The sequence below is a fragment of the Belonocnema kinseyi genome, chromosome 10 (assembly GCF_010883055.1).
Source record: "Belonocnema kinseyi isolate 2016_QV_RU_SX_M_011 chromosome 10, B_treatae_v1, whole genome shotgun sequence".
NCBI classification, from domain to species: Eukaryota; Metazoa; Arthropoda; class Insecta; order Hymenoptera; family Cynipidae; genus Belonocnema; species Belonocnema kinseyi.
In genome coordinates this window covers 42,267,160-42,281,135 of record NC_046666.1, presented here as the reverse complement: position 1 = coordinate 42,281,135, position 13,976 = coordinate 42,267,160, and the positions used below count along the sequence as shown (strand labels likewise).

General features: G+C 29.9%; 1 protein-coding gene across 4 annotated transcripts in view; it reads right to left on the bottom strand.

The window, feature by feature from the left end:
• Positions 1–13,976, bottom strand: part of LOC117182318 (furin-like protease 2) — a 731,195-nt gene that overhangs the window by 121,194 nt on the left and 596,025 nt on the right. For all 4 annotated transcript variants that reach the window (XM_033375470.1, XM_033375468.1, XM_033375471.1 and 1 more), the window contains exon 3: positions 2,271–2,375. In XM_033375470.1, the coding sequence (XP_033231361.1) occupies positions 2,271–2,375 (105 nt within the window). The remainder of the gene's footprint in view (positions 1–2,270; positions 2,376–13,976) is intronic.

Genomic DNA, 13,976 nt, shown 5'->3' with positions numbered 1-13,976 from the left:
ATCTGAAAAATCTCTATCCCATCCACACACTACTCCTTTCCCCTGCCGAGTGAGTCACGCCTACTCCGAAAGGGAAATGGCTTAATGGTGTAATAATAATAAAAACAAATTGATAATACTTATTTTCTTGTTCTCAATTCTCAGAATAATTAGGGACGTCAGCTGAATATAGGGTACAATAGGAGATATATGGACCTGTACCTGAGACCTGCAATTATTTTTTCAGTTTGTAATTAAGGTTTAATGGAAAATAATTCTTAGCACTTTGTTACGATGATTGCTTAAAATAAAATTCTTGATATCTGGCCGTAATTTCGGGCGCTTAATGAGCATTCGATTAAATAAAAATGATAATGCTGATTTTACGATTCCAGCCTCATTTGGGTGATATTTTGTGATTGGAATTATTGTTGGCAATAAAGCAAGCGTTTTCCTTGATTCAAGTGTATTGGTTGGGAAATTTGTGACTGACTGACCAATTACGGTGTTTACTAAACGAACGGCTTTTCTACGTCGCTATTAATGCTCGGTCTCAACGCGTTTGTAATGGGTCACTGCCGATCAGTTTCATCGTCTAACGACGTCCGTTCAGAGTTTACGTCGCATCGATTCGTTATCGTTATCGTTATTGTATCAGGCAGAATAAATGTGCACTTTCAACTCTAGAAAAAATTTCCTGTTATTTTAAAGGGCGAGAATCCATCCGAAACTTTCTCAATAGCTCCTTATTATTCTATTTTCAGAAAAAAGCGACAAAAAGTAGTAAAGACAAAGTCAGAATTTACACTTAAAAACTTTTTTAGATTTGTGATGATCAGGAATTACAGTGAAAAATTAGCTCAAAATAGGAGCTATAAGATAATTTTTTTTAAGAAAAAGGAGAAAAACAGGAAAAAATTTTTATTATTTTAGGTAGTGTTAAATAATTTTAAATTAATTTTGACATTAAAGATATTAAAAATAAATTTGATACTGTCACAAGGAGATTATCAGAGTTGGATTTTTTTAATTCTCATTAATTCCCTACTGAGACTCTATTAGATGAGTATTAATTTGCAAAAAATATTATTTGCCAGACACGCTTTCGAAAACCTCTACATTTTTCATATTTTTTGTTAAGGATTAAAATTTTTATTTATTAAACTCTCATGTTGAACTCAACAGTTGGAAGTCAATTTTAAATAGCTATTTTTTACCAATTTTCCACAAAAGAATTTTCCACCTGGTGAAAGTTCCTTTATAAATTTTCTTACATTTTTAGCATTTAATAATTGAATTCTCAATCCTATAAGATTTTTCACCGTTGAATTTTCTACTACTGAAATTGCCATTAGCAACTTCCTTTAATTTTCAAAAAATTTCTACTATTTATCATTAAATTATAAATTGGCATCAATTTTCAATAGTTGAAAATGAAATTTACTTCAATTTTTAAGAATTAATAAATGAATTTTTAATTATTTTCAATTTTCTTTATTTTTAAAAGTTAATGAATAAATTTTCAATTATCTTAGATTTTCCATAGATAAATTTTCTACTGTTGATAATTTAATTATCAATTTATTTTAATTTTCAATAGTTAAAAATTAAATTTTCTCGAATTTTTACAGAATAATATGCAATTTTCTTTAATTTTCTTCAATTTCAAAAAAATGAATTTTCAACGGTTGAAAATTCTATGATCAATTTTCTGCAATTTTAAATTGGATTTTCAGTTTTCCTTGACGTGAAACAATTTATTTTCATTTACTGAAAATTCAATTATCAATTCTCAAGAATAGAATTTTCAAATGTGGAAAATTTGATTATTAATTTTCTTTAATGTTCGACGGATAATAATTGCATTTCTATTTCATTTTCATTAAAAATAATTGAATTTTTCAATATTCATAGTTCTATTATTAATTTTCTTTCGTTTACAATGTAATTATTAAGTTTCTTCAATTTTTAACAATTGAATTCTCTTCTGCTCAAAAATCAACTTTAAATTTTCTTCAATTTTAAATTGCATTTTCAGTTTTCTTTCATTTAAAAGAATTAAATGTTCGTAAATTGAATTTGCTTCAGTTGAAAACTCAATGATAAATTGTCTTAAGTTTTCTACAATTGAATTTTCATTTTCAGAGCAAGGAAAAAATATTTTTTACAGGTCTTTTTTTGAAAAATTTGAAAAAAATATAGTTATTTTCAAATTGGTTAAATTCAGGAAGAAAAAATAATTAATACATACAAATTTATATGATTTTAGCTGCAAAATAAAACTATCTTACCTGGGACTCATTATTGAGTTTTTCATGGTGATGATCACTAGGTGAGAGAGATCTTTTATTCAGCCTCTTGCTAGACACCAGGAAGTAGCATTTCAGGGATCCGATCTGAAACAGGGGAAAAATGTTATTCTATATAAAATATTGACAATTTTTAAAAATTTTCGTTCAATAGAAAAATGTCTAGCTGTTTAAAAAAATCGTTCAATTTAAATTTCGCGCCTGACTGACGTCAAAATCGCATGACGTCATTAGCAATATAACCTCTGTCAAAATGGCGCGAAATTCAAATTGAAATATTTTAATCCACTCTTTTAAACTTTTCATGCAGTATTTTTTTTAACCAAAATTGAATTAATAGAATACTAAAGCCAATCTTTTAATAAAAAAGGTGTATTTCAAAGCTTTAAATAACGGATTTAAATTGAGAATTGTCCCAGTGACAAAGTTTAGCAACTTTTCGTCTCAATTTGAGGAATCTGAACAAGATTTGCTGGATTTTCCGGAAGTTCGTAGCAGAGCGATGTGGACCATTTGTATTCGACTAACGTAGCCCAAAGAGTTGTACCCAGTACTTGCATTCCCCAGAGAAACTTAACGCGACAACTTGGTCGAATGCAATTTTCCAAACGCTGAAGAAATTGCAAGAGACTCTCGCTTGAGCGAACCTTTCGAGATGGAGACTTTGTCGTCTGCTGGAGCACGATTTTACACTGGGAAAGCGGATTTTCTTAAAATCTAAAGCGAACTTGGCATCAGAGCCTTTCGCCTATTTTTTATTCAGTTTGGGATGACTTCCGTTTCACATCGTTCTAAATTCCTGCAATTTACTAAGAATGCTTTCCGAAGCTGATTAAAGTTTAATTCATTTTTTTCTTCGTTTCTTTTCGTCTTTTTTGGGATGCAAATAGGTCATTAAAGAATATCCTGAATATAAGATGGATTCTTCTATTTTTGTAAATTTTTTATTAGGAAAATTGTAAAAATCTCATTTGTAGAAATATGATTAAAAAATCTTACTTTTCGTCCCTTCTTCATCTTTCCTAGTAATGTTGTCTCAAGTGAAAAAGGCAGTAAGTGGCCAGGCAAGTGCCTGACTAAACTCGAGCTTTTCTACTGACATTCGAGAAATTGGCAAAGTAAACAATTTTCTTGTCATTCCAAAAGTTTTTGTGAATAATGACATCATTCTACGTATCAACAGTTACGTATCTCCTAGCAAAGGGAATAGGAGGATTTTTCAAGAGCATAGGGAAATAATAGGGGACTAAATTCTTTCAAATAAAATTAATGTAGAAATCTTCTTGAATCCAATACAAAAAGTTTTCAATTTTTTTAAATTTCAAGTGGATCAACAACATTGTTAAATTTTCAACAAAAAAAGTTTCCTAATAAAAGAGATAGATATCCGAAGATGAATTTTCAAAACAAAAAGAGTTCATTTTCTGAGCTAAAAAGTCCAGTTTTTAAAAAGAAAGCTGAGTTTTGAATTCGAAATGATAAATTTTCAACAAGAAAGTTCATTTTCAATCTAGAAAGATAAACTTTCAACCACGAAATTCAATTCTTAACCACAAATTAATTTGTTTACTAAAACGTTGAATTAACAACAAAATAGTTGAAATTTTCAAGCAAGTAAGACAAATTTTGAATACAGGACTTGAACTTTTAAGTATATAATTCAATTTAAATACCGCAAAATCGAAGTTTTAAGAATAATTGAATTTGTAACAAATATTAATTTTCAGCAAAAATAAAGCATTTTCAATTAAAAAAGAAGACTATCTTACCATAAAAGAAGAATTTTCATTCGTTTAATTTTTAAACAAATTGCTCAATTTTAATCTCAAAAGATGCATTTTAAACGACGAAGATTAATTTTTTACCAAAATATGAATTTTCAATAAAATTGAGCTTTTAAAGAAAAAAACATGAGTTTGAAACGAAAAATAGCATGATTAAATTTTTATTTTAAAAATTAATTTTCAACGAGAAAAAAGTTGGCAACCAATTGAGTTCAAACAAAAGGGCAGAATATTTAACAAAATTGTTGAACACTGAAAAAAATAGCTGAAACTTATTTCAAGGATAAATTTTCAACTAAAAATGGTAGGGCTACATTTTTAGGCAAAATCGGCAATTTTTAACCACGAAAAAAACTGATTTGATTTAGTTGAACTTTCAATCAACTATCTGAATTTTCAAAAAAAAAAAATGAATTCTTAACTAAAAATGTTATTGTTAACGTTTCAACACAGAAACATTTAAATTGAAAGGAAACCCAGTGGAAATCAATAAAAAGAGCAAATTTTCAACAAAAGAATTAAATTTTCAACTGAATAGGAGAATTGTTACTCAAATCAGATAAATTTGAAATCGGGAATTTAATAGTTGAATTATCTCATTGATTTCTATTATGTCAGATCGCAGTTCAGGATATTTTATGTGTATCAAATTAATAAAAAAGACCCATTAATTATTGCAACAAATATTAGAAGAGAAGCCTTAGCATAAATAATTTCAAAAAATAGTTCGAGTCTAATTTTTAATTTGAATGTAATTATTTGCAGATTATAATTCTTTCTTCTGCTTCAGGCAAGAGTCGTAATTTTTATTTATTTTAATTTTAAAAAGTTCATCTTATTCTTTGAAAGTTTCATTACAATTGTATTTATCCAGTTTTTATTAAATAGTATTTAACAAATTATTCACTTCAAAAAATGATAAACTATAAATAACTATACGCATTATTTCTAAAAAATAAATAAGTTCCGAGAAAACGTGAGAAATGTAACAAATATTTTATGGCATAAAATGAGCTTTTGTAAATTAAAATTGAATGGGAGATACGGCATTGCCTGAAGTGGAAAAAATACAAAAATATGCAAATAACTACATTTGAATATAGAATTATGATATGAACCCTATTTAAATTATTTTCGCTTAGGAAAGTAGAGGAAATGAGGGTAGGGGAAGTATGAGAAGTGTGGGGAAATGAGGAGAGGAAAAGTAGGGGTTATGTGGCGAGGGGAACTAGAAGAAATAAGGGAAGAAATAGGTAAATGTAGGGAAATGAAGGGTTGGGGAAGTAGGGATCTGAAAAGAAGAAGGGGAAGTAAGGGAAGGTAAACTAAGGGAAATGAGGGGTTGGGAAGTAGGGGACTTGAGGGAAAATGAGGAAAGGGATATTAGGAGGATTGCAGGGTGAGAGGAGAGAAGAGGAATCATCAGAAGCGAGGGAAAATATGGGAAGGATAAGGGAAGGAGAGGGGAACTTAGGGGTAGAAAGGGAGGGAAAGTACTAACTTTTGAACGTGACATTACCTATAACATCCTTGAGCGAAAGATAGATAAAAAGGAAGTTTTTTGAAAATCTGAGAAAAAAGATAAATTTTTTAAAGCAGTTAAAAATAGAGGACTGGGGAAAAGAGTGCTCCGCGGTAAAGATTGTAAAACGCGAGGAGGAGGAAGAAGAGATGAGGCAACATGTGTTTCTTGTGAAATACTCTAAGCGTGATGAGACGTTTTGGTAGTTTTAGTGTAGCGAGAGCGATTTAATTTTAGAACCTCGCTAGGCCCTTTCGCATATTTCCCAGTTCCTCGGGCAATTTTCCGTACCACTCGGCGCCCCGTTATCTTTCCTGAACTTAACTTTCCGAAGACCGACAGTGCTCTACTAAGAGTCCTTAATGGACAAGTCGAGACATAATTGGATCGGATGATAAGCGACCCGATTATCATGCGCGTTACGAGCTCGAGAAACAAGATAACACCTTTACTACACTTATTACCTTTCAAAGTAACTTTAAAGCCGCTTAATTCTAACTTTTCGAAATTGCTTCTTTTGTAATTATATATAATTTTTATCCTTTGTAGTTGATTTGAAAGGATTCAAATGAAAAAAATAAATTTTCCTGGTTTGTAACCAAATTTTTCTCTATCAGAATTCGAGCTATTAAAGCTATTAAAATACAATATTTTAAAATAAAATATTAAAATTAGTAAAACTTAGACGGCGTACGTCTGCAATAAAAGGTTTTTGCAGCCTATTAAGACGATAATTAAGTCGTTCAGATCAACCCCTTTCCATACTTCCCAACCTCACTTTACACATCGCTTCCTCACCCTTCCCTAACTTGTATCACTTATACTTCCCCCTCTCCTTACTTCTGGAGATGATACTCCACTTATCCTACTTTCCTTCCCCAGCACTAATTTTTCCACAGCTAATCACCCTCACTACCCCACTAGCCCTCCTCTCACGTATCCTACCGTCCCATCCATCATTTACTCTCCCCACCTATAATTTTCCTTTCTACTCCACCAACATTTCCCCCTCATTTTCTCACACCCTCTAATTCATCACCTCTAATTTCCACTTAGTTCCCCTTTCTCCTCCTTTCAGCTTACTTTCACTAGTTCAACCCCCATATCCCCTACTTTTCTTCCCCTCATCTTCGCAACACCCTTACCCTTATTTCTCATAGTTCACCTTATTCCCCTACCGTAGCTTCCCCTGATGGTCCCTCCTTCAGTTCCCCTTACATCACCGACATACTTTCCCCTCACTACCCCCAATACCCTGCTATCCTTTCCCTTCACTTTCACTCCCTGTAAAAAACCACGACGGATGGACATCCAGACAAAACTTTAACAACCCAGATGTACCTAACTTTAAAATTGGCAGCATTTAATATCTGTAGGTTACAAAATTACAGGCATCGCAGCGCAAAAAGAGCTCGAAAAAATGAGAAATAGGGTAACTTTGTCAAGAAAAATGGGAAAACAGGAGAAAGATTACACATTTATTTACACATTCAGAAGAAAAAGAAATAGAGTTTTTACAACAGATTGTATATTTTTTAAATAAGGTTCAGTGATCTTTTAATCAATTGTCATTAAAGAATTAATTTTTTAATGAGTTTTGCCATTGAAGAATTTATTTTTTAATTGGGTACACTTAGGTCGTTAAAAATCCAATTAAAGCGATATTACAAAAAATCCGAGAAAACATAAGGGTTTTTGAATACAAATTTTTTATATGTTTTAAATCGTTCTCATGATCAAGAATATTTGCGCTTTTTAACATTTTTGACCGAAAATGATGAATTTAACAAAATGATTAAATTTTCAACAAAATAATTAATTTTTCGACAAACTAGTTCAATTTTTTACCAAATAGCTAAATTTTTAACCTGCACAGATGAATGATCAATCAAGAAGATTATTTTTCTACTAACAGACGAATTTTTAACCAAATACAGGAATTTTCAAAGAAATGGTTGAATTATAAACATAAAAAGACAAGCTTACAACCAGAAATGGGATATTAAAATTTTCAGTTAAAAAAATACTTAACAAAAAATTCTCAACCAGTTAAATTCATCGAAAAAGACGAATTTTTAACGAAATAGTTGAATCCTCAACCAAGTAGATGCATTTTCAACAAAGAAGATTATTTTTTTGCCAAAATAGATGAACTTTTAAGAAAATAGTTAAGTTTTCAAACTAAAAAGTCGTAAATTTCGAAAACAGTTGACTTTTAAACCGGGAAAAAAAACAATTTTCAACAAAAATATCATTTGTGATTAAGAAAATTGATATTCAATCAAGAAAGGTGTTTTTTCAACGAAATTATACAATTTTTAAATAAAGAAGATAATTTTTCAACTAAAAATGGAATAGATACATTTTCAGAGAACAGATTTATTTTTCAGCCAAAGAAGAACTAACTTTGAGGAAAAATAATTAAATTTTCAACCAAGTATTTGAGTTTTCAACCAAAAGTTTACTTTTTTAACCGCCAAGCTTAATTTTCTACAAAAAGATGAGTTATCAGCACAACAATACATGAATTTTTAGACAATAGAATTTTCAACTAAAAAAGATGAATTTTCAACCAAATAGTTTAATTTCCAAAAAGAAAAGATACATTTGCAATTACAAATAGAATAGTTAGAATTTCAGTTAAAAAATTAATTTGCAACCAAAATGAAACGAATTTGAAAAAATGAATCTTCAACCAAAAAATTAACTTTTTGCAAAGTAATTTGACTTTCAACCAAGTCAAAAATTACTTGAAATAGCGTCACGTACTACGTGAAAGCTCTCAAAGAATTGTTCAAAGTGAGTATTTTCAGTGGGCGTGGCAAATATTTATGAGGGTGTGATAGGCGCGGCGAATGTACGCGTCCATACTTACATACAAATTTCTATTAGATTGAAAAGGAAGAGTTCGAAAGAATTTTAATTTTATTTGTACTTTTTTCTGTGGAGAGATTAAAGATAGTTTTTTTAGAGGGTGGAACTAGTGGGCATATTATATCTATACTTGCTTTGAATTTGAAATTTCCCAAGTGAGTAATTTCCTAAGGAGAGCTCAAAGTAAGTACTTTCAGTGGGCGTATCTAGGCTTGAATCCGTCGAAAAATTATGTGGGGAGTGATAAGTGTCCTAAGCACAGTTCTCAGTATTCTCAATGGGCGTGGCTAATATCTATATTTAAGTAATTGGCGCGGCTAATGGGCATGTCCACTTTAAAATGAAAAATTTATCTTGGATTAACAAGAACTGTTCCCATGGGGCGTGGCCAACGGGCGTGGCTATTAGGGATAGTCAACACTTCTATATAAAAGTAACTATTATGCCTGACAATGTGTGGTTCTTGCTACTAAACCATACTTTAAGACCTTTTGATCAGCAAAAATATTTTCAGAAATCTTGATACTTGTCCTTAATTTGTGGAGAATGGAGACGATTCAATTCTTCATGTTCACAATCTTATATCTAACATAGTTATTTCTTATCAATCAATTCATATCTTCCGGCTGCCAATACGTATCTCATCGATCTTGACTTGAGATTTTGCCCATCTTTCTCCCTCCTCTGAACGAAAAAGAGAAGGCCAGATACCTAAAAGATCTCGTATCTCGTATTTCTGATCCTAATGCCTCTCATTGGGTTTGGCTCGAACGTGTCGAACGTCCCAAGTATCTCAGCCACTCTAGAGGCCACGTCTCATTGCAGATTGTCTCGTCGGGCATCAGTGAAACTGGCTCGATTACCTGCCGTTTCCTGGCTCCCAGGATACCCTCGAGACCATCCACGAGGAAGAGCGATGTCCTCCATCAGGGCACGCCGGGTTCTAATATTCTCCACAAGAATCGCACCCTATACGAGCATTTACTTAACCATAGCTACTTTGCTGCTTTGTTTTATCTAATCTTTCCACAGGGTGGCCGGAAGTCAGGGAAAACATAGAAATCAAGAGGAAGTTAGGGAGAATGAGATCTATACCTATTCCTGAATTTGGTTAATCCTTTTGTAACATTTTAAGGTATTTTAAAAGATTTCTAACATTTTTAACAGATTTCAATTATTTCAAGTGAGTTCGAAGAATTTTTAAGATTTTAAGATTTTTTTCATTCCAAAGAATTCTCGACAACTTTAAAAGGGCTCACGAGATTTTAAACATTTTAGAGTATTTTAAAAGGTTTAAGGGATCTTTGAACAGATTTCAATAATTTGAAACTATTCTAAATGATTTTAAATATTTTAGCATATTTTTAAAAACTCAAATGAGGTTTCCAGATCTCATGAAGATCTAAGAGATTTCAAAATATGTTGAAGGGTTTCAAATGTTTTTCGATATTTCAAGTATTGACGAAAAATGTTCAATAGATTTCAATGATTTGAAGGGATTTTAAATGATTTCAGAGTACTTTTCAAACCTCCAACAAAGTTTCACGAGCGTTTGAAAGCTTTAAAGGGATTATTAATAGATTTCAATAATCTAAAGGTAATCTAAAGTATTTTAAAAATCTTAAGGGACCATAATAATTCTTATGAAATTTTTAAGAACTCAGTAGAACTTCAGAAGATATGGATTACATTTTTAGGATTTTACAGGTTTTAGGATATTTCACACGACTCCAAAGTATTTCATCAGATTTCTGAGGGTATTAATGATTCAACAGGATTAAATTTGTTGTAAAACTTTTCTGATATTTTTCAAAATTCCAAAGAATGTTTTAAGATCTTTTAAAAATAACAATCTTTTTCAAAAGTTTTGAAATAATTTGAAATAACTAATAATGTTTTAAATTAATTTTAATAATGTAAAGGGATTCAAAAGATTTTTAAAGATTTCAGGGTGTTTAAAAATCTACCAGGAATTTTCAAAAGCTTTAAAAAATGTCGAGGAATCTCAAAATATTTTAAGAAGGGCTTTATAATCATTTTGTAGGATTTCCAAACATTTCAAGATATTTCTAGTGAAATTTAGAAAATAAATTAAATTAAATTGCTAGGGATTCCTAGCGATTAAGAATATTCCCAGCATATTAAATTTTTTAAAAGAAATTTTACATGCTTAAAGGATTTTATTTAATGTCCAAGGATTTCCAGTAATTTCAAAAATTTATAGAAATTTAAACGGTTCTTGCATAGAGAAATTTAATAAAACAATTTAATTTAAATTACATTTAGGGGCCTTAAAATGATATATACTTTTTAAAATTATTTTCACGTATTCCAAACAAATTTGTAATGGATTTCTAAGAATTTCAATATTTCTGAGAAATTAATGAAATTCCATTGACTTTCAAAAGATTTTTTGTGATTGAAATATCTTTCAATTGATTGTAAGGTACTCGAAGGAATGACACAAGATTTAAAGGATTTTATTAAATCCCCAAGAATTTAAACATTTCTCGGGATTTCAACGTTTTTTCTAGAGAACTTTAACAAATAAGTGTCATTTAATTTATACTTAAGAGTTTTAAAATGATTTATGCTTTACGAATTATAAACCAGAGAATATGTCTTGGTATCATATTTCAGTCAAGGTGTCTTGTTTCAGCACTGGTGTCATATTTCAGGGCCAGCATCATATTGTAGAACCGTCATCATATTACAGTTCCATTATCATATCTCAGTCCCGTTTTTTGCAAAAATAAGAAATTAGACATAGAATTTTGAAAATAAAGTTTTGCAGTCATCCTGTTAATAATTTATATAACCCCAGCTACTTTGCTGCTTTGTTTTATCTAATGGTATCGGACCTACGTAGCCGGCATTAAAGAACGAGGAGAATTTCTCTCGGTCGAGATGACCCAACCACTAACCCAAGGGTTATCGTTGAAACTAACCATTCTTCGGCGGTTTGATTTAGTGGTCGGTTCTAGTTGGCAACGCTCTTATCTCGCCGCCTCGTTTTCCGTTTAACTAGCTATCTGTGGTTGCGTCTTCTGGGCCGCGTCTGGGCCGCGCCTGCTGGCGACTTGCCGATAAATTTATCCTTTCCAACCTGCGGCTTGATCTCCCGATTAATTACCTGTTGCTTCGGTTCTAAACTCAAGGAGTTAATATTTTTGTTCGAATTTAGATTTTTATGACTATTATTTACAGACATGTTTCCTAATAATTGACATAAAATAGGTAACGTTACACAGAATGCATCGTAACCTTCTGATATAGATGGGAAATGTTTCAAATATTTAGATTTTGCTTCGTCTGAATGTGAACAATGTCAATGAAGTGGTTCCAATCAACCTAAAGTTCCCTGAACATTCACTGAATTCAAGAACTATGTCGAACTAAATTTACTCAACTACATAGTAACATCCGTCTCTGGTCCTCGAAATACGATGTTTGTTTATAAGTAAATATTGGACTTTCTCAATTACTCGTGAATATTAAAAATGTGGATTTATTTCCCTAGCAACAAATATCAAGTCAGATATATTTAACGTATTTATTCTTCAATCAGGGTTGCTACAAAATCACAAATATTTAATTTCCTGGCATTTCCTTGATTAACTTTTACATTTTTCCTGATCGATAACAATTTTTTTAAGAAAGACAACCCTACATCTAGTTGAATCGATAGTGTTAATGCAAAAAATCGTTTTTGAATGTATTCTAAACACTTCTAGTGAAACCAGTTGTTCCGAATTTTATAAGGGACCATCCACAAATTACACGAGGCAGACATAAAAAACACAAATTTTTACAAAAATATTTGAGTTTTCGACTGGAAAATATACATTTTAAACAAAAAAGGGAAGAATTTAATTTTCAGTTAAAACAATTTTCAATCTAGGAAAAAGGAATTTTAAAAAAATAGATAAATTTTTAACCAAACTAATCAATCTTGGATGAAAACAAATTTTTTAACAAAAAGTGAGATAGTTTATATTTAAAACAAAAAGTATTTTTAATTTACATAAAAAACAGTTCAAATGAACGAAAAAATACGATTTTTTAAGAGATTAGTTTAATGCTCAAACAAACGAAACTGATTTTAAAACAGAAGGGAGGAATATTCAACAAAAACCTAAATTTTTAATTAGGAAAGAATTTTCCGTACATAAAGAAAAAGATCTCATTCAAAGTCTTGAATTTTTAAACCAAAAGATAAATTTCGTGCAAATTTTCCACCACGAAAACAATTTTTATCACATAAGATCAATTTTCCACGAAAAATGAAATAGTTAAATTTTTATTTAATAAAATGAATTTTTAACTAAAGTTATGAATCTACAACCAACAATTTTTTAAAACAAATAAATGAATTTTTGTACCTAAAAGATTCATTTTCTACCAAAAAGAGATATTTTGAACCAAAAATAGAATATTAAAATTTTCAGTAAGAAAAATAAACTTTCAACAAAAAAAAAGACGAATTTTCACCAAAATAGTTCAATTTTACACCTAAGAAATAGATTTTAAACAAAAAGATGAATATCCAACCAATGAGAATACTTATAGAAAGAACATTTTTCCACAAAGTAGTTTAATTTTCACATAAAACAGATAATTTTTCAATTTAAAATAGAAAAATTAAAGTTTCAGTAACAAAATTTATTTTTAATCAAACAAAATAAATTTTGAATGAAATAGTACATTTTTAAACCAAATATTTCCATTTTTCAAAGAAGTTTCACATCAAATAGTTTAATTTTCAACCAAATATTTCCATTTTTCAAAGAAGTTTCACCTCAAATAGTTTAATTTTCAACAGAAAACATGAAGTGGTCATGAAGATAATTAATATTCTAACACAAAAGATAAATTTTCAACAAATACAGGAATTTTCAACTGAAGAAGATAAATTTTCAGACAATCAAGGAATAATTAAATTAGGAGTTACAAAAATGTATTTAAAAAAATGATTTTCAACACAATAGTTACATAAAAAAGAAGAAAAATAGCTTCTCACTAAAATAATTCTTCATAAAAAAGGAAAAATGTAACAAAGTAATTATATTCTTAAAAAAAGTAGTTGAATTTTTCACAGAAAAATACTAAATCTCTATAAAAAATTGTATAGTTGACATTTCAGTTAAACAATTGAGCCTTCAACTCAAAAAGATACATTTTTAACAAAAATGGAAGATTTTTTTCAGTTGAAGACACTGATTTTTAAACCAAGGAAATATGCCTTTTCAACCAAAATTTTCACTAAAAATGCAATTTTCAACCATTTTTTCAATTTTTCATGTGTTTTTTTTCAGATTGAAATGAGAACATTTTGTGGTAGTTGTCCAAATTTGGTCGTTAGATTCTTGATTTTATTTTCAGGAATTCTTCACGTCAACTTGATTAATTAGATGTTAAAAAAAGGCTTTAAGTTTGATTTTTATCCCATTTAAATATCCTAAATTTAAAAAACAACAGTTCAATTAAACCGAAAAATACATATTTTTA